We start from the raw sequence: 20,421 nt of genomic DNA, 5'->3' as shown, positions 1-20,421 counted from the left end.
GGTCAGCTTTTGTCTTGGGCACGTGATCAGTCGGCTGAACTCTCACGTGCCCTTAAACGGGAAACTGTGCTGACAGTTTAGCTGGGTATAAAATTCCAGATGCCAATTCCTTTCCCTTTCGAACAGGATGACTTGCTTCAGCGTCTTCTGGAAGCCCCGTTGCTAGTGAAAACCCGGGCGTCCAGCTGTCTCTGACCTTACAGAACATACTTACTGGCATTCTTTATTTTGCCAGCTTCTCGGGGTTCCACACAGTCCCTGGGTCTCAGTCTGTCCCTTAGACTGAGTCTGAGAGTGGGGGCTGCCGCTGAAGATGAGTGTTCAGTTGTCTGACTTTCCTCGTCTGTGTCTGTGTCACCTTTTTCCTTTTCCCTTAGAAGGCCCATAAATGAAAGTTTGGTGCTTGGGATATTCACTGCATGTTTCGGCTTCACCAGCCTTCCCGTCTCTCTTTCTGTTTGTCCTCTGCTCCGGGAAGCAGCCTCTGCTCCCTACACCCTGGATTTCAGTCATGCCCTTTGAGCCCCTCTGTGCACTCCCTGGAGGCTAAAACTGGTTAGTCTTGTTGAGTCCCAAGCCTGTGTTCTTGCTCTGTTTCCCCCTTTTTTTTAGTGGTAGCTTTTCTTTTCTTTCTCTCTCTTTCTTTCTTTCTTTCTTTCTTTCTTTCTTTCTTTCTTTTCTTTCCTTCCTTCTTTCTTTTTTTCTTTCCTTCTTTCTTTCTTTGCTTTTTATGGCCAATCCCACGGCATATGGAAGTTCCCAGGCTGGGGGCTGAATCAGAGCTGCAGCTGCTGGCCTACACCACAGCCACAGCCATACCAGATCCAAGCTGCATCTGTGACCTACACCACAGCTTATGCCAGCACCAGATCCTTAACCCACTGAGTGAGGCCGGGGATCAAACCTATATCCTCATGGATACTAGCCTGGTTCATTTCCACTGAGCCACAATGGGAACTCCACTAGTACCTGATTTTCTGTCACTGGTGCCCCATTCTCTCAAATTTCTTTGAGAACGATGCTATTTAGAATTATTTTGAGTATTATTTTACCTTTCCCTGAGTTATTTCTGATTTCTGTCCCCTAGGGGTCAAGTGTCAGAGCATACATGTCCAGAATCTTCCTTCTCTTCCTGCAACACCAGCTGACCTTGCCTGCTAGGTCCTCTCTGTGTAGGAATAGAGGTTGGGGTGAATGCAGGAACTGGTAAGTGTGAGTCACCCAGCCGATGTCTTGCTTGACTGGGAGAGCTGACTAGGTTCTCTGGGGACAGAAGGGGTGTGTGGGCAGCTAGGCATCCCCGGACAAGGCATCAGGGCCCATGGACGGGCAGGTCCCAGCCAGCCTGATGCTGGCTGGCTCTAATCTGGGGATATTTGGGCACCTGCCTCTCAGGGATGGTCCTGCCCCCCACCTCCTGTCCCTATCACTGTGAGTGGCCACAGATCTCTGTCTGCTCTGCTCTGCCCGCTCTCTCGCCCTCTCTCGCCTGTTCTCACTTTCCCGGGAAAGCAGTTTCATCAAATCTGCATCTCCGTGATGCAATGATACAGTAATATGTTTGCATCTTTATTAAAAGATTATGAACAAACGTCTGGCCGCGGGGCAACCATAACTTCATTAAGGCTGATGTTTTAGGGTGTCTGAAAGAGCTGTCATGTGATGGGAAGATTCCTGCAATGTCTCTTAGTGACAAAAGTCACAGCTGCACCGAAACTCATGTGTTGACTGGCTCCGTGCCCAACTGGAGGGAATGTCACATTTCAGTTGGGGACCCACTAAGTGGAATGCCCGTGTCCCCCACCTGCTCCTAAACCCCTGCTCTCTAGGCACCCTCCCCTCCCCAGGCAAGACTCGACTCTCTTTGGACAGCGTTCTTCCAGCCGTGGCTTGAGCTAAACTTGCCTGACCGCACCTCTGTCCACGAGTGCCAGCCTGTGAGCCCCTGGCCGGTGCCCCTTGGAGACACTGCATGCTCCCTTGGGGTCACGGGTGGTGGCTGGGAAGACCGGGTCCTCCTTCCAGCATCTCCAGCAGATGGCCCAGCACTCCCCACCCTTCCTGGCCTGCAAATTGTCCTTGAGCTGACTCCCAACACCACTGTGGGGTTTTTTAATGTATTTTTTGGTGTGTGTGTGTGTGTGTGTGTGTGTGTGTGTGTGTGTGTGCGTGTGTCTTTTTGCCTTTTCTAGGGCTGCTCCTGTGGCATGTGGAGGTTCCCAGGCTAGGGGTCCAATTGGAGCTGTTGTCGCCGGCCCATGCCAGAGCCACAGCAACGCCAGATCCAAGCCGCGTCTTCGACCTACACCACAGCTCACGGCAACGCTGGATCCTTAGCCCACTGAGCAAGGCCAGGGATCGAACCCGCAACCTCAGGGTTCCTAGTCAGATTCGTGAACCACTGCGCCACGACGGGAGCCCAGCCAGTGCAGTCTTATTTTTTAAAGCACTCTCCCATCAGATCATCACTGCCCCCCGAGGAGTGTGATGCCCACTCTGGCATCTAGAACTCACTTCCCGGCGGCACCGCAGGCCTCCGTGGTGTGCACTGCTAGCCCGCTCTTGTGTGCACCTGCTGCGGGGACCCTCAGTTGTCACCCGAACCACCTGCATTTCCTCATAGTACGTCTGGAGCTGGATGAGGGGCTCGGGCCCGCCTGCTGCCGTTGAAAATAAATTTACACGGTGTCCCTCCTTGCAGACTTTCTTCTCTTCATCTTCTCTACAGAAGAAGCCTCTGGAGGGTTAGTTAGTACAAGTTCTCCTGGGGGATTTAAAATATGTCCGATTTTCAAGATTGCAAACTGTGGGCAGTTGATTGGGGGTCAGAGACAGGCCTTATTTCCTGTCGCTCTGGGGTCCCCGGTGTGCGGGTGTAACAAGCACCAGGCGGCGCCTAAGCCTTCGGAGGCGGAAGGCTCTGCTCCAGGTGATGACTGAACGCCAATGACCTTGGCGGAGGTCAGGCTCCCCAGAGGCTGCTGCAGGTGGGGCTTTGCTGGAAAGTGCTTGGGGGCGAAGGCCTGGGATATACTGAGGCTGTTACTAGAAATGGGGCTGTGTGAGGGGAGAACACCCCCCCCCCCCAGCTCTGCAAGGCCGGGCCTGAGCTGCTGGGCCCTAGGCTCCTGTGGCCACTTCTCCAGCTGAAGCTCAGACAGCGCGTTCTTGTCTTGGGGACAATCCCCAGGAAGGCGTCCTGGGAGCGATGCGGCCAGAGTGCAGGACGGCTGCTCCGGTGGTCGTCTCACCACCCGGGCTGGCACAGCACTGACGGGGCCAGGCAGGCAACCGCAGGCTTGGTGCTGGTCCCGGATGACTTGGTGCCAGTGTCCAGCCTCCGAGGGCCTCCGTTTCCCCAGGTGTGCATGGAGGGCCTTGACCTGTCTGCCCTCTAGAAGTCCTCCCAGGATGGGCCTTGTTCCCGGCAGGTCAGTGTCTGTGCAGGAAGGAGGCAGCTTTCCTGGGCAGCGCCGGGCCGGCTCTCCAGGCCTGACACTCACCAGGACCCTCTAGGGGGGCCTCTCCTGCTTGTCCTCCGCCCACCCCGCCCTTACCCGCAGCCAAAGCTCTCTGCTGGGCATCCGGAACTGAATTTGAAATGCAGTTCAGGACAAAGGCCTTGAGGCCTAGATGCTGGCCTCCGAGGGGACTGTGAGCAGGATACAGATGGCCCAGCTCTGGTGCTTAGGGAGGGTGAGGACAATGGGCTGGAAACAAATACTGGCCCTTCCCGGAGGAGAGAGGAGGCTGGGACGGGAAAGTGCCAGGCCGCGGCATCCGGTGGCGGGCAGAGCGTGTGCGCCCACGCGCTCGGGTGCGCCGATGGCCTGTAGGATGGCACAGACCTGGGCCGGGGTGTGGAGTGAGTGTGTTTCCGGAGAGAGGTGCCGCTTTTCAGAACCCGCTGCGGGTCAGTCCTTGGCCGTGGACGCCTGGGCCGGGTCCCTCCCTCCGGGGGGCGCTTTGGGGCCCGGTGGGGGTGGGGTGCTGGGCGCACAGGAGGCCCAGCAGCCCCGCTCCGGCCGCCGCCGCGGCCGCCTCTGCAGTGAGGCCCCTGCGCACCTAGGTGGAGCCCGACCCGCGGTTTTCGGCTGGACCGGCCTCGCCTGACCCGCCGGCGCGCCAGGCGGGGGCGCTGCAGGGCGGCGGGGGTCCCCCGGGGCCCCTGCGCGGCCCAGTGCGCATCGGCGGCTCGGCGGGCCGGGCGGAGTGCAGACGGCGGCGGGCGCGGGCCGGAGTCCGAGCGCCGCGCCGCCCCTCCCGCCGCCTCCCCAGAAGGGCGAGCCGAGCGGGCAGCGGGCGCGCGCCACGGCCGGAGCCGCGGCGTCCCGCGGGCGAGGCGCGCATTGTCGCCGGCCCCACCTGTCGGCGCGGCCGCCCCTGCCGCCTCCTCCGCCACCGGCCTCGGCCCCAGCAGCACCTGCCGGGAGGGCGGCCCGCAGGAGGGCCGGCTCAGCCTCGTCCGGCCGCCGCGGCGGAGGCGCGGGCTCCGGGAGCGCGGAGGCCGGCACCGTCCGGGCGCGACCGGGCCGCGCAAGTTCGCTCCCGGCGGGCTGGGCCCGGCCGCGCGGGCCCCGGCGGCGGCGATGGTGCGGCGGCCCCGCGCCGGGCGCGCAGCCCCGGCCCCGCGCCCGGTTCTCCGCGGCGGCGGCGGCGGCGGCGCGGCCCCCTGAGCCCCGGGCCGGAGCGAGCGCGGCGGCGGCGGCGGCGGCAGCGAGGAAGGCGACGCCGGGCAGCGGCGGGAGGCGACCAGCGGCCAGCGGCCGGGCCGTTGCGCAATCCGCGGCCCGCCGTCCGGGCCCTGCCCGCGGCGCGGGTCCGGGGGCGGCGGCGGCGGCGGGGCTGATTCATGGGGCCGCGGCGGCCGCCCCCCTGCGCCCGAGCCCCCGGCGCCCCGCAGCCCGCGATGGTGGCCGAGCGGCCGGAGCGGCGGCCGCCGCGGCCCGAGCCTCGGCGCTAACCTCCCCGCCCCACCCGCCCCCTCCCCGCGCCCCCGCCCGCTCCCCTCCCCCTGCCCAAAAAGACACAGCCCGGCTCCCGGAGCGGCGCCTCCAGTCGCGGCGGAGCGCGGCGTTGGCGCGGATGGAGGGCGCGAGCGGGCGGCCTCGGCGGCTGCACCCGGCGGGGCGCTGATGCGGCGCCTGGACCTCCGCTGCTCGACTTGGGGGGCGTCGGCCGAGTGGGCACTCCGCGATGCAGCTCCTGAAGGCGCTCTGGGCACTCGCGGGGGCCGCGCTCTGCTGCTTCCTCGTCTTGGTGATCCACGCGCAGTTCCTGAAAGAAGGTAATTGTCCCCCGCGCGCCCGGCTTCCAGCACGTTCCGCCGCCGCCACCGCCGCCGCGCTCGGCCCCGCTCGCCCAGCGCCACTGCGGGGCCCGGCGGCCGGCGCGGACCCTTCCCGCCGCGGAGCCCGCTGCCGCGCGCACATCGGGGGTCCGGGGCGGCGCGCAGCGCGGGTGCGGCAGGGGTTTGGCGCGGCGGCCTCGGTGCCCCTCGCACCGCCGAGCCCCCGGCCCGAGCCCGGGCGGCTGTGCCGTCCCCTGCCCCGCAGGGCTCTTTGGCAGCGGCGCCCGCTCGCTCTCCTCGGGCCCTCGGTAGATGGCACCCGCGCTCCACGCTGGCGGCCCGGGCTCGGTACCGGGCAGCGGTTGCCCAGGGTGAGGCCTATTCTCCTGCGCCCGGCTCTGCACGCAGCCTTCCGGGCGAGTCCAAGACCCGCGGGCTCCCGGAGCAGGGACTTGACAGCTAGAGCGCCTGGCCCGGCCCCCTTGTCGGCCCAGTGCCTGCTTGAGCGCGGGCTCTCCATCCTCGAGGCTCTTCTGGGAGACTTGGTTGAGTCGGGCAAGTTGATGGTCAGACCCTGGCAGTGGGGGGAGTCTGGGGCACCGGGAGGCCGGCAGCCAGACCCGGGCAGGAGTGCCGGAGCTGGTATGGTGGGTGGGTACCCCAGCACCCTGGGCACACCCAGAAACTTCCTAGCCCAGCGGCCTGGCCCGCCTCTCCTGGAGGGCTACCCTGGTGCGCCGGAGGCTCAGCCTGGCTGGCCCTTGTGGAACAGCCGACCTAGGCACTCGCAGCCCAGGGTTGCACCCACTGCGGGTGGCTGGCTGTGCCCTCACCCCCCGGTCCCTCGCCCCCCAGCACTGCCTGGTGCTCCTGTGCCCAGCAGGGAACACAAGCTGAGCGGGGAGCTGGCGTGGCGGTGCTGCGGCCAGTTCCTCATTAGCTCTGGGCTCTCACAAAGGCGGGGTGTGCAACCTTCAGCTGCTTCCCTGCCTAATTAATGAGCTGCCTCTGGCTTCCCGGGTTAGTAGGTAGGTGTGGGAGGCCAGCTCCAGCCGTCACCTGTCCATGTCCCTCTCCTGATTTTGGGTTCAGTCCCTGAAGGGAGAGGACACTGTCCCGGGGGGTGCTGCAGGCCCGCCCCCACCCCTCGCGGGCCTGACGCGACCCTGCTGAGCCGAAGGCCGGCCCTCCACGAGCCCCTCGCTGCCCTGCCGGTGGTTCTGCTGGGGTCGTGGTCCCCTGCCCGGGGCTGGCAAGCCCCCCCGACCCAAGGGCCGATCTCGGCTGTGCCCTCTCCCCGGGGACCCTGCAGGTGGCAGGGGTCCCCGCAGGGCTGGGCCGTCTTTGGGCCCAGTCCCTCATGCCTCTCTCCCACTGACCTTTCGGGGATTCGTTTGGAAAAAGAGGCTCCTGCCAAAGTTTCGCAGCTTCTTTGGTCGGAAGGGCCTGGCTGTGCGGGGATTTTCTTGAGGAGGGACCTTCTCGTGCTTTTAAGGCTGCCTTAGGAAGAGAGGGGACCTCCGCGAGCCTGAGGCTCCACCGTTCCCTCCACTCGATCCCCTGAGGCCCTGCGTCTTGAGGTCCAGACGTGTGTCTCGGTCAAGAGAAGAGAGTTTCTGCCCCTTGGATTCAAAGACTCGGGGTGCGGGGCAGGTCAGTGTTTTAGGGAGCAGCCCTGCTCCGGGAGCGTACTGTCTTCTGTGGATGTGTGTTCGGGAGCCGTGCACAGAAACCTCGGCCTTTACCCTGCAGTGGACAGAGACGCGTCAGCGTTCTAGAAGACGGCATGGGGCTGGGCAGGTGGGCCGGGGGAGCAGGCACACGCTCCGAAGACCCTCGGGGAAGTCTGCGTGCTGCCTGCACAGCCTCTGGGGTTCCTGGATGTCCTGCTTATCTCCCTGGCATGGACTCGCTTCCTGGGCATGGAGCACCCTGGCTCTGTCCCTCTGAAGAGTCGGGACTGGGGCAATGCCCCGTTCTCTCCGAGCTGCCCCTTTCGGCCGTTTGGGGTGGGGAGCCCAGGGCAGGCGCTGGGAGGGTGGCAGGCCCACCCTGGGTGCAGGGGACACGCGGGCTGTTCCCGGCTGGGGGCCGCAGGCAGGCTCCAGGCCACTTCCTTCCAGCGGCGCGCTGGCCAGCGGGAGGGAGCGAGCGGGGCGGGCGGCTGGACAATTGTGACTTGTTGTCTGCGGATGAGTGTGGCAAAGAGCTGTTTAAACAGCCATTTCCATGCATCTGGTTTTTTCAGCGGTGAAGAAGAGGGGACAGAGGGAGCCGTTTTTGCACACTCCATCTTTTGTGCGGAGGTACGGGTCACCCCGTGGCTAATCCGTCCCGCTCTGGCCAGTCTGTCTCCCAGTGTTTGCGAAGATGAATGGGGCAGTGAGCGAGAGAGGCGGATTGTCGTCCCTAATTGCAGCCTCGCCCAGGCCGGTCTTTGTGAGGGCGGGTCCCGCCTGCACATCAGGCCTGGGAGCAAGCCCCCGGCCACGGGCACGGCCAGGACGTGCGGTGCAGGCCCTCCGGGACCTGGGCAGCTCCTCCCGCCCGGCCCTCTGGACACACCGACCCTCCTCTGGAAGCTTCTGGATGCAGCCTTGTGTTTGTGAACTCTGGGGTGCGGGGGTCTGATTTCAAATACAGCCTCTTCACCAGGGCAGAGCCCCTTGACCCAGGCTAGGAGCCCCCCGAGCTCCCCCTCTGGGGCCAGGAGGCAGAGGGAGCCCTTTCTTTTATGCCCCCAAGTACGCTTGGTCTCAGAACGTGGCCTTGAGGACATGGCCGGAATTAGAAAAATATTTTCCGCCTCTCTCTGCCAAAGACTTTAAGCTATTTCTCTCCCAGCCTTTCAGTCACCACGCAGATCACGGCAGGGCACCGACGAACGTTTGCACGTCGAGGCTGATGTAACTAACAAGCACAGGGACGGCAACGTTGAGCCGGGAGGTGGGAGCGCTGACGGCCGGCCGGCCGGGCCTCCTGGGCGGTGGGTTTGGGAGCTTCGGGGCCTGACGGAGGCCGGGCAGGCCCAGCAGCCCTGGGGGTGGCTCCCCTTGCTGGATCCCAGGGAGAACCCAGGCCTTTTCCGGGAGGTGTGCGTCTGAGGCGTGCCAGCCCCTGTGGACTCTTGCCGGCAGGGGCGTGCGTGGGGAGGCTCTGCGGGGTCCCGTGGGGCATCCGATCTGGGAGAGGAGCGTGTGTGTCTGGCCGCCCTTGCGAAGACCCGGCTGAGACTGCAGACGCCCTTTCTGAGCATCCGCTGCCTCCTGCGTGGACCGCGGCTCTGGGGCCGGCTGCTGATGGCGTCATCGGGGCCCTGCGCTCATTTAGTCAGTGGCTCCTCGTTCTGCAAGTGGAGCTTTGCTCTGCGACCCCGCGGCCAGGCAGGAGCACGCTTAACCCTGGAAAGTCCTGCGCTAGTCTTCTCTCAGTGACCGTGGCCCTGCGGGCTGGTCACCCATGGCCGTCGTTGCTCCGAGACAAGGAGCTCCCGGGCGTCACTGCGTCTGTTCTGACTATGGGTTTCCTTTAGAAAGTGGGCAGGGGTCTCGGGACTCACAAAGCACAGTTGCTGGCACCTAGGAGTCCATCAGAAATGTTTGGTGGCTCAAAAATGACCCAGTTATCACACAGGGCACAGACGGGCGGCCCACCATGGGTCAGGAGGGGCTGTGGACCCCAAGTCAAGCTTCTGAGGACGGGAGCTGTTCCCGGGGCCCAGGCTACACCCCGATTGTTCTCAGAGGCTGCGATGGCAGAGGAGCCCTGGGGACAAAAGCTTGGGGCCTCCGTGAAAATTTCCGGAGCCCTGGTTCCAAATGCTTCCACCCAGCCCGCCCTCCCCGTGGGCCGCACTTCTCCGTGGGTCTGCGGGCCGCGCGTGGAGGGACCAGGCTGCCTCCCCTCCCCCCGCTTATCTAGAGGCCAGGGGAGTGTGACCTGCTGCCCCCAGGGGGGGCGTACAGAAGACGCAGACCGTAGCCCGGCTCCTCTGTCATCTTTCACTGTCCTTTCCGTGACGAGGGGTCTGAATAAACCTGCACCACCCGTGTCGGGAACCTCGTCGCCGGGCGTCTGGCAGCTGCACGCGGCAAAGCAGGAAGTGACAGGCAAGGGAGGTGACTCCTCAGAGGTGACGGGCTCCCGAGGCCTTGCCCCGCCGGTGTCACACCCTTGAGGGCCCGGGCACACGCCTGCACACACAGGAGGGCCACCCCTTGGCCCGCTGCCCCAGCTGCGCCCCTGGAAGCTCGCAGCCTGTCTTGCTCCATCCCTGGCAGCGGGTTGGACGGCCCTGCAGGGGCCGAGCGAGCCCCTCGCTCCTGGTTCTGCCGTCACGGGTTCTGCCCGTCCTGGGGATGCTGCCGTGCGCAGGGCGCCAGGTCCCCTCCCCGGAGAGGCCGCCGGGGCCTGGCCGAGGCGGGGTCACGGTGCCTCCGGGGCAGTGAACACCCCTCACGTCTGTTCCCTTTGCATGTGCGTGCGCACGTGGATCCAGGCAAGCTGGCTGACACTCCTGTGTGTAATCGAGACGTCTCTAGGTGTGGGGAGTGTGTGAACTGCATGTGAACTTGACTGCGAACACGGCCTCCTGGTCAGGGGACAGGGGCCTGTGGGACGGTGCCCGAGGAGGGGACAGAGAGGCAGCCCCTTCTCTGCGTTGACCTGTCAGTACACATGTGTGAGCTTCCACACGTGACGTGACTGGAGCGTGCGACCGAGTCATGTAATTATGCATCTGCGTGTACACAGCACGTGCTGCTGTGCACGCGTGTGTGTTTGATGAGTGGACGCAGGGCTCCTTTTAGACGCGTGTTCGTGACTCTTGAAGTCACTGTCCTGCTGTGGTGGTGACAGCCTGCTCTCTTGAGACTTTTTCTCACATTGATGCCCTGTTCTCTGTGCACACATAGGCAACAGGCATGCAGTACACACGTGTGAACACGCGTGCTCACGGACATGCACTCAAGGTGTGCCTGTACACACACACACACACACACACACACACACACACACGGTGCAGCTTCCCCGCCTGGAGGAGGGGCGCAGAGGGCGAGGCCGCCACGTCTGCTCTGGGCCCCTGCCCCTACGCCCTGGGGCCGGCGTGTCCAGACACCCCCCGCACACCGGGGGCCACCTGCTGTGCTGTTTCTCCCAAGCAGGGCCCAGCAAGGTTGAAGCACAAGCTCTGGTCACAGAGGTCGAGTGGACAAGGGCTGGTGACAGGCTCACTGTTGCTTTGTCTCTGCTTGGTTCTGGAGGCGGACGGCGGCCCGGAAGCCACCCAGCCCCTCCCCTCATGATCCGATACCCGCCTTGCCGGCCCAGTGCCTGGCCTGTGGCTCACCCGTGCTTGTGCGAGCGGCCTTTGGGGTCGGGAAGGTGGGTGGCATTGTGACATCAGGCCACCAGGACCCCGGTCTCCTCCTCGGCGGGATAGAAAGAATCGTAGATGCTTAGGGTGGTCATGAGACGGACAGAGGGGCCTCCAGCCCCTCGCCAGCTGCTGGCTGGGACTGTTTCCGTCATGTCCCGCTTGAGAGGCCAACACGTGTGGGCTGGCGATGCCTGGTCACATCAGACAGACCGGGTGGCACTTGGCGGGGGCGGGGGAGTCCAGGGCGCAAGGGGCAGCTACCCAGCCTGCACTCACTTCGCTGGAGAGGCCGTTAGCCGGTCCCCTTGGATGGAGCCTCTCCAGGTGCTCAAGCCACGGCCTGGGTCCACCCACCCCTGCCCCTCTGAGGTCCCTTTTCCAGCTGGGAGGCCTGGGCGGCAGCCACCAGCAATACCCGGATGCTGTCCTGGGTGTCCGCCCCCCCTTCCCGAGCACTCTGACCCAACCTGCGCCCTGGTGAGCGGGTTGACAGGCTCTCCAGAACTGTCTGTGCAGAGAGGGGCTTCCCCAAGGGAGAGGGGAGCACAGGACAGCTGAAGGGGCAGAGGACAAGCCCAGCTTCCCAGGTCCACTCTGGGACCCACCAGCCCAAGGGACTGGGCTGTGCTCCTGCGTGAGGTGGCCCAGGAGAGAGACGGAAGCAGGCCTGGGTCCTGAGAACCCGGGGGCCGGGGGCGTCCGGGTTGTTTGGAGCTTCCCCCTGGGGCTTGGCTGACACCCTGCTCTCTGGGTGCACCCAGGGGGGCAGGTGCAGAGAGGCGGGAAGATGGGCTGGCGCTGGGCTGAGATGCCATCTGGCTGGGAGGGCAGAGGGGTGGCGGTGGAGGGATTGCTCTTGGCCGCTGCTGTCCCCCTGCCCCCTGTGACCTGGGTGGCGAGAAGGGCCCGCCCCTTCCTCCCGGGGCAGGGTGCCCGAAGGGCTGAGGGCCTGAAGCCTGGAGTGGGGGCCACCTCCCTGGAGAGAGATCAGTGCACGTTCGCAGGTGGAGAGGAGGGTGGGCTCCCCTGGAAAAGCCCGGCTTCACTGGATCCCCCCTTCCTGCAGTCCACACGGCCTGTGGGGAGTTCTGCTGCTGGCTGCCTGTGGGGCCTGAACAGCCAAGGACGGAAGCTGGGCCCTGGGCTTGGTGGCCCTGTCGTGTGGTTTCTCAGAGGCTGCTCAGCGTGCACCCTGCCAGGCTCAGCTGGGTGACGTGATTTTCAGACGGCCCTTCAGAGACTTGGGCGACCCCTTTGTCCAAACAGCACGTTATAGCCAGCCCCTTGCTCAGCCCCTGCAGCCCCCTGGAGAGTTGGGGGGTGTCACCCAGGCCACTTCCAGGTTCCTTTTTGGCACTGACATCCGCTCGTCTTTGGAGAAAGCAGGTCACAGGCTCGGTCCCTGGAGACCTGAGGGGGCAGCGTGGACGGAGTCCCGTGGCTGGCCAGGCGGGGCGGGGCAGCTGGCAGTCCTCCCAGCCCACTCGTGGGGGTGGGCGACGCGTTCCCGGCCACCGCCCACTCCAGGCCTGTGCTTATCTCTTGCCCTCCCCCCTCCCAGGGGCGCGTGCAGGCCCCTTTTAGCTTTGCGTCTGGGTCTCCTTCCAAGGTGGAGCCTCATCTGTCAGGTGAATATCCTGCAGGTGTGATATGGACTTTGGCATCCAGGCTGTGACGGTCTCAGTGGTTGGGGACCGGGGGGGCCTGGATAGTTTCACACCCCATGCTCGCCGCCTCAGGGGCAGCTGTGACCCAGGGCGCTTGGGTGGCGCCTCGGGCAGGCTTTGGGGGAGCGAGGCCGGCATGGCCCTCACTTCCCTGAACTCTGCAGACTCCGGAGGGATGGCTGGGGCCTAGGAAGGTCTGGCCCGGTCGCCCTGAGGGCGGCCCTGGAGACTCGGGCCACCAGCTCGTGGCCCTGAGGGCCCCAAGGACACAGGCTTCTGGGCTTGGGGGTGATTCGAGGTCTCGGGCAGGGTGAACCCCATCCTCAGTGGTGACCTTGGCCCAGTGTTCCCCACCCTGCGTTGGACTTGGGATGGGACCTCGGGGATGGAGCTGTGACCTCTGGGTGCCAGCAGCTGGCTCTGGGCCGTGGTCTCCTGGTGTGACAGCGGGGTCCTGCCTTGGCCCCCCTCCGCCTAGCTCCGGCAGGGGGCTGGTTCTGGAAGCTCCAGGCTTGGGCGAGTGTGGCCCCCCCCCGCCCCCGAGAAGGCTCCATCCAGGAACACAGGTCTCTGGAGGAGATCGTGTGGTCTCTAAAACACACTCTTTTCGGAGTTCCCGTCATGGCGCAGTGGTTAACGATCCGACTAGGAACCATGAGGTTGCAGGTTTGATCCCTGGCCTGCTCAGTGGGTTAAGGATCCGGCATTGCCGGGAGCTGTGGTGTAGGTCACAGACGCGGCTCAGATCCTGTGTGACTGTGGCTGTGGTGTAGGCCGGCGGCTACAGCTCCAATTCGACTCCTAGCCTGGGAACCTCCGTGTGCCAGGGAGCGGCCCAAGAAATGGCAAAAAGACAAAAAATAAAAATAAAAATAAATAAAACGCACTCTCTTCAAAGTCACCTTCTGCCTGGAGAAGGCGGTTCCCTTTCTTCTGGATCACAGAGGCGCCGGGCAGGCCCTGTGACTCGCTTTGCCGAGAGAGGAGCCCAGAGCTGACGAGTGACTGCTCTGCAGACGCACACGGCCGGGTCCGCGAACCCTCCTTCCCCAGGAGAAGCCCACGCAGCAGCTCCCAGGGCCGGTTGCCTGGGTGACAACTTTGCTAGACGTGCATTGTACGCCTGCCGCAGGCCAGGCACCGGCTGTGTCCTGGGGGAGCTGGCGACTCCGGCGGGACCGTGTATGTGACTCGGAGAGCAGAAGCCACAGGGTGGGCCCTCTGAGAAATGCACAGCTGAGGGGCCAAGTGGCGGCCCCCTAAGGATGGGTCCCCCCAACACCTGTGGTTGTGGCCAGATTTGGAAGAAGCGTCTTTGCGGGTGGGGGTCCTGGATGAGGACCCCACCTCACCCCCGGGGGGGCGCGTGTTCTCGGGAGAGACGCAAGGAGAGGCCTCGCGAAGATGGAGCCGAGCCGAAGGATGCGGTCACGAGCCAAGGGATGCCCGCAGCCTCCAGAGTCTGAAAGAGGGTGGCAGGACCCTCCCCCAGCGCCTCCAGAGTGAGCCCCCCACCACACACGCACCTTGAGCTGGGACCTCTGGCCTCCAGGTGCCGGAGAATGAATGTCTGTGGTTTGCAGCGTTTTTACAGCAGTCGTGCGGAGGGGAGTCGCCGTGGCGGAGGGAGCCCTGCCCTGCTCTGCCAGCGTTCAGGCAGAGACCTGGTTTGCTGTGTGGACGTCTGCACCCATGGAAGGGATGCCTTTGGGTGTCAGCTGGAGGCAGAAGCTGCTTCCCCTGGCGGCGGGGAAAGTCTATCCCGCCTCCCTCCGTAAATCAGTGCTTCCCGAAGCAAGGGCACGTACGCTGAGCAGACGAGATGGCTTTATGCGGGCTGGGGTGGGCATTTTTCATTTTAATGGTCCTGTGTTTATTTTTATGGTTACCTTCTATTTATGGCCGTGGCGCTGGCTTTCCGTGACCAGAGATGGAGCGCTCCTCCCTGGCCTCCGGGACGCCCCGTGTGGGCAGGCGAGGCACTGAGCTGCTGGGACGCACATTCGTGGAGCACCTGCTGAGTGCCGGGCCCGACACAGGCTGAGCCACGGAGCAGGGCGCTGGGGGCTGGTGGCTGTGGGTCTGAGACGGCGCGGGCAGCGGGAGCTCCAGAGAGTTCTGTGGCCTGTGGGGGTCATTGCTGGCCTGCCCTCTGGGAGGAGCGGTCACTTCCTCGGTGTCCAGGCCGGCTGAGGATGGCGCGGCCCCGCTCGGCTGCGGGAGGTGGACTCCGTCGTGACGCTGGGATGGAGGGCGCACAGCTGGCCCCCGTGGCTGCCGTCACACAAGGCCCCGACGGGGGCCCCGAGGGGACGGGCTTGAGCAAGAGTCATTTACTGTCCCCTCCTCCTCGGGGCCAGACGTCCTGGCCGAAGCGTTGCAGGGTGGGTTCCTTCTGGAGCCGGACCTCGTCCTTCCAGGCCTCCGTCCCGTTCCTGGTGGCGCCCGGCTGGCCTGACTTCCGCGGGCTTGTGGCCCTTGTGTGGCTCCAGCCTCTGCTGCTCGCGTCTCAGATCCGGCCTCTCTTGTCCCGGACCCGGGTCCTTGAGCTCAGGGCCACCAGATCCAGATGGTCTCACCAAGGTCCTCGCCTGTGTCCCCAAGGACGCTTGCTCCACGCAGGGCCCCGTGCGGAGCTTCCAGGCAGACGCATCTTTGGGGCCCACTGTTCAGCTCAGCCCGTCGGGGTGGTGGGGCTGTGCCCCTGAGCCGGGGCGCTGACACCATCACCAGGCCAGAGGGTGGCGCCCTGCCATCCTAGAGCCACAAGCGCCTGCCCCTCGGGGTCTGGGTCTTCTGTGTTTGGGGTTCTCTTGGGGGCTGGGGGCCAGGGCTGTCGGTAGGGCTGCCCTCCTGACCCCCGTACCTCCTCGATGGAAGGGAACCCCGGGGAGACCCCAGGTCCCGCCCGCCCTGGGACCTGCCGTCTGTGGGCCGAGCTGACGACCCAGGCCCAGGATGCTGCCTCTGTTCGTGCATGTGGCTGTGTGAAAATTATTTTTTTTTGCCCTTTCTTTCTTTTTTTAAACGAAAATGGTGAAAACCACTTTGGCATTCGTGCCTGGCCTCCCCCGAGGCGCGTTTGATTCCAGTTGGAAGAGGCCGTTGCCAACTTAGCAGTTACCCGGCGTGTTATTAAAAATGTGTTTGTAATGTTTATTCTCTTTATTCCTGATTCCACTAACGCGTTGACGCACGTAGGTTGAATCGCGCATATTTCTTTTTTCTCATTAAGTGTGTGACTCGGCGCTGAGAGCAAAATGCAGGGTGCTGGGTGTGGAGGGACCGTCCCACGGCTGCCGAGGGTGAGAGCAGGAAAGAGACGGTGCTGTCTCTGAGGAATCTTCTAGAAGGGAAGGGGGCTCCCCTTGGGCAGAAAACACGGTGAGAGCCAGAGGCGTAGGGAGCAGGAGAGAGGCCCCCAGGCTCCCCTTAGGCTGCCCATCCTGTCCTTGGAGGGCATCTGACCTGCCCACCCACCCGGAGGGCAGCTCGTGATGCGTCAGGTGCTGGCCCCGCCATGGGGAGCTTCTGGCTGCAGTGGGGAGAGAGGCCTCCTGCTGGTGTGGGGACAGCACGGGGACACAAGAAGTGACCACAGTGAGGTCCAGGTGAGAGGACACGAGTGTGCCCTGGTGGTGAGGTCAGAGGGCTGGGGACAGACCCAGAGTGGCTGCCCGGCGGGTCCTGCCATGCTGGGCAGAGGGGAGGGCTGGGCCGGGGCCTCCCCGTGCCTTTGGCGGGTGTGGCCACCCCCAGGCCTGTGCTGTAAGGTGCGGCCCTGTCTCCCCGGGTGCTGGACACTTGACGTTCCCCGGAGGTCAGAGGTGAGAAGGGCGAGGCCACCCCAAAGAGCGGGGGGCTTGCCGGAGCTGTGGGTGGGGACGGGTCCCCCAGGCATCTCTCTCTGACCCAACAGCCAGGCTCTGTCACCCCCTGTCTCAAAAGAGACACACGGGAACATGGCCGAGACGCATGGCCTGTAGCGCCCTTGAGCTGCTGGAGCAGTGCCCAGGGCTGTGGCACCGAGCAGAGGGCCAGGAATAGGCTCGTGTCCACCTGGCCACATGGTGGGGGCTCCCTGGGAGGTGGCACTGTTCCCTGGAGGTCGCAGGGTCAGTGTCCTGGTGCACTTGGTTCCTGAGCTGCATACACAGGTTCTGAGCCGACATCCTTGCAGGGACCAGCAGTCCTGTCCTATTGGTCCTGTCCCATTAGTCACTGACCAGTCCCCTCCCCGGGGACAGGCCTGGGAGCCCGTGCCTCTCGGTCTAGGCTGGACTCTCCTCTTCCAGGTCTGTGACCGGGAGGACTTGTGTCCTGTGCCGAGACCGGTGGCGGTTATGAAGCAGGTGCCCTGTTTGGGGGTGTCTGCCTCCCCCTCCACTGACCTGGGCTGGGGACTCTGGGCACAGAGCTGGCAGAGGGGCAGGGGGCCCCTGGTGTTCTCTGCTGGTCTCTGGGCTGTTGCCTTTGTCTCCCGGTCCCCCGTCTTCTGTTGATGCGCTTCGGGGGCTGAAAGGCTGGGGCTCGGCCCCGGGTGTAGGGGGGGGGCTCCCGTGTAGACAGAATTCCCTGGAATACTTATCCGAGGCTTCCAGAGCTTGCTGATGGGGGCAGGTGATAGGACGATGGCCTCCCCTGCAGCCACGGGAGGGAGGTGTCCCCGTGGACCCGGGCACGTATTGGCAGAGTCGCTCCCATGCCCAGGGTCACCTGCAGAATTTCCCTGAGTGGCTTCTTTGCACAGGCCAGCCTGGGCCCCACTCACGTCACTGGCGGGTTTGGGGGTGTGTCCAGGGAGCCTCAGAACCAATCACCCCAGATGCTGGACACACAGGTGCCTGCAGAGCATCTGGCATGACTGGTCACTTTACTGTACAGACGGGAAACTGAGGCCCAGGCCGGGGAGGGGCTTGCCCAGAGCTGGGTGGGTCTCAGGGCATGACGCTGGCAGGTGTCAGGGACGTGAATTTTCCGGTGGGGAACGTGAGTGTGGCCAGAAGCTTTTAGGTGGCCATCCCCCACAGGACAGGTGGGGTTCCCAACTGACCATGTGGGAGCACTGGCCCCAAACTACACGGTTTATTCCGCTGCCGCCCCCACCCTGTTTTGCCTCTAGGACGGGGCACCCTCTGGCCTGGAGTCTGACCACAAGGCACCGTGCAGCCTCATGGTCAGCCGGGCCCAGGCCTCGTGCCCCCCGGCCCCCACTTCCCAGGCTGTAGAGTGGGGCGTTCCCACTGTGTTTTGATGGTCAAGGGCCCCCGAGGTTCTGGGGGGGGAGGGCAGGGAAGAGAACTGAGGCCTCGTCTCGGGAGCCCTTCGTCCACACCGGGCTTCTTTTTAGCTGTTTTTGATGCTTCCTGTCCACTCAGGTCCTCCTTTAAAGAGGCCTGGTGTCCTCGAAGGCTGCCGATGACAAAGACCAGGGAGCAGAGGGGTCTCCCCAGTGCCTGTGCGGGGCCACAGACCCCCCAGGCCCAGGAGGCCGTACTCTCTCCATCCAGGGGGTGATGCTGTGGCTGTGGGGACTCAGGGACGACACGGGGACATCAGGGGGAGGGGGTGCCAGCGGAGCCGTCCCAGCCTTGGGTACGGCCGGGATCCTGCCAGGCTTGGAGCTGCAGGTTGCCCGGGAGATGGGGGGCCTCTGGCCGGACCCCCTTGAGAGGGCGCTGAGATGGGTGGGGGCACCCGAGGGGCCTTGTGGGGACCTCTCTGTCTGAGTACAAGCTGGTGCCTGGGACGTGGGCTCCTGGCAGCCCTGGGATGCCCCTCCCGCCCGAAGTCCACCGTCGTCTCTGGGCGCCCAGAAGCTTTCTCTTGCGTCCCTGCTGCTGACGTGAGCCAGGTGCAGCTGGTGTCTTTAGGTGGCGGACGGCGCCGTAGATGGCCAGGCAGGTGGCCTCTTGGCTGGCCGCGGCCGTGTCCCCTCCTGGGCGAGTCTGTGCTCTGCTCGGAGGAGCCCTTGGACCCCGGCCCAAGAGCGTCCCCTCGGCCACCCTGGGAGGCTCCAGGTGAGCTGTCCCCATCAGCCCTGGGTGGACAAAGCGCAGACCAGTGAGTCTGGAATTGTCTCCCCAGGACCTGTGAGCGGTGGGCCTGGGGTCACTTGGAGGTGGGCCCTGGGCGTCCCTCGGAGGTGGGCCCTGGGCGTCCCTGCAGCTCCGCCTGCGTCTCCCGCCCCCACCGACCGGGGGGTCTTGAGAGGAGCCTGCCTCCGACTCGGAGGACTCGCGGGTCCCACCCGGGTGCCCCCAAGCCCCGTGTCCCTGTGACCCCGGGGTGGAGGCCTCAGGATGGAGCGCATCAGCCCGGCGGGCGGGCAGGTGCCGGGAACGAAGCCCGCTGAGCCGCACAGAAGCAGCTGGAGAAGCGGATGCGTTTTGTTCTCAGGACCTCGGGAATGACAGCCCCTCGGGCAGGGGAACCAGAACCGCAGAGCCAAGTGCAGGCCCACGGGGCGCAGGGACCATGGCAGCGTGTCACGGGCGGGCGGTGACACGGGGGAGGGGGCTCGGCACCCGCGCGAGCGCCCGCGCGCCCTGTGCCCCGGGGGCAGGTTCATCAGCATCCCCGGGCCCCGCGCATCCTAGACGCTGATCCTTTTAGACCAGAGACCATCTCCAGCGACAGCGGCGCTCCGAGCCCAGGGCATCAAAACCTCTCCTCCACGGTGTCGTGGAGCCTTATTAAGCGGCAAGATGATGCTAGAAATCATTAAATATGATAATGCGATGCTCGGCGCGGTTCCTGCAGGACCCTCGTTATCTCCCGCTCGGCTCCTCTTACGCGCGATTCCAGGGGGATTGGTGGTATTACGGTCGAAATCTTAACTTGTGTGAAGAGAGCTCGTTGCAGCTTTTGAAATGTATCTTGAAAGCAGAGCCTGCATTCGTGCTTTACAAGGGGCTGAGCGGGAGGGATTTTACGTTCTCTAATCTGTAGATATTTTGGTCGTGCGCCAGGAGATTTTTTTAATCTAATTTAAAAGGTTTTTTTTTTTTTTTTTTTTTTTCCTGGAGTTGTTGAGATAAAGTTGTTTCGGAGGAGATGAGGCGACACGGCTGCCGAGGCCCAGGTGAGCCGTTCTGTCTGGTCACCGAGGGCCAGGTGGGCACTGGGACACGCCAGGGACGGGGACAGCAGCCCTGCGGGCTCCTTTTAGAGGCGGTGTGACTTCGCAGATGGCTGGTTAAGCCAGGTGTCTGCGTACGAGGGGCTCGTAGCAGCCTGAACGAGGAGGAGAATTCCTGCCCCGGCACAGCTCGGGCAGCCGGGGGGCCGTGCCCCTCGGTGAAATAAGCCAGACTCGCAAGGACAAGCCCTGGACACGCCCCCTTATGTGATGAGCCCGCCGCCGTCAGATCCACAGAGAAGGAAGTAGATGATGGGGCCAGGGGCTCAGGGGGTGTGTGTTTCAGGGGGACCGAGTCCCGGTTTGGGAAGAAGACAAGACTCTGGAGACAGGCGGTGGGGACGGTGGCATGACAGTGCGACTGTGCCAAAGGCCCCCGAGCTGGGCACTTTAAACGGTGGAAGGTGGGCTGTGTGCATGTGTGTTTTACCACCGCAAGGATTAAGGCGCATCCTCCACTGTGTCCAAGGGTGAGAAGCGGGTAGTTATGTGGTCATTTAAAAGCCGATTGCTCCGCGTTGTCCAAGGGCCCACTGGGGGCTGGAGGGGACTGGGGTGCACACTCTGGCACGTCCACGCACGCCTCCTGCCCCGGCGGCCCGTGACTCACCTCGCACGGGGAGTGGCCGTCGCGGGGGAAGAGCCAGCGTCCTCGCGTGACTCTTAGCCAAAGTCCGCAGTCCCCCCCCGGGGTTCCTTTGGCCGGTGCACCTCCCGTGGCCCTGACAGGTGGTTGGTGACCTGCAGCCACCACTGGCTGTCACCCTGGCCGGGTTCCCCTGTGCCCGTCGTCTGCCGTCCTCTTGGTCCGACCCCTCCCGCGAGCCCTCCAGCCCACAGCCTGGGCCCCCCCGTCGCTGGAGAAGCTGTGGTTCCCGATGGTTTACTGGCTGGGGTCCTGCTGCAGCCTTGGCTCTGACGTGACTGCAGGCAGGTGACCCCAGAA

General features: G+C 64.3%; 1 protein-coding gene across 2 annotated transcripts in view; it reads left to right on the top strand.

Annotated features, from left to right (window-relative positions):
* FAM19A5 (family with sequence similarity 19 member A5, C-C motif chemokine like) overlaps nt 1-20,421 on the top strand; it is a 156,922-nt gene that overhangs the window by 60,548 nt on the left and 75,953 nt on the right. Inside the window, exon 1 of one of the 2 annotated variants that reach the window (XM_021091360.1) lies at nt 4,986-5,287. The exons of the other annotated variant lie outside the window; for it this stretch is intronic. Coding sequence (XP_020947019.1) covers nt 5,197-5,287 — 91 coding nt within the window. The 5' untranslated portion in view covers nt 4,986-5,196. Of the gene's footprint in view, nt 1-4,985; nt 5,288-20,421 lie in introns of those variants that run through there. 2 annotated transcript variants of the gene reach the window in all.

This window comes from Sus scrofa, chromosome 5 (assembly GCF_000003025.6).
Source record: "Sus scrofa isolate TJ Tabasco breed Duroc chromosome 5, Sscrofa11.1, whole genome shotgun sequence".
Classification (NCBI taxonomy): Eukaryota; Metazoa; Chordata; class Mammalia; order Artiodactyla; family Suidae; genus Sus; species Sus scrofa.
The sequence above is the reverse complement of the archived record's forward strand: the minus strand, read 5'-3'. Positions and strand labels throughout refer to the sequence as shown.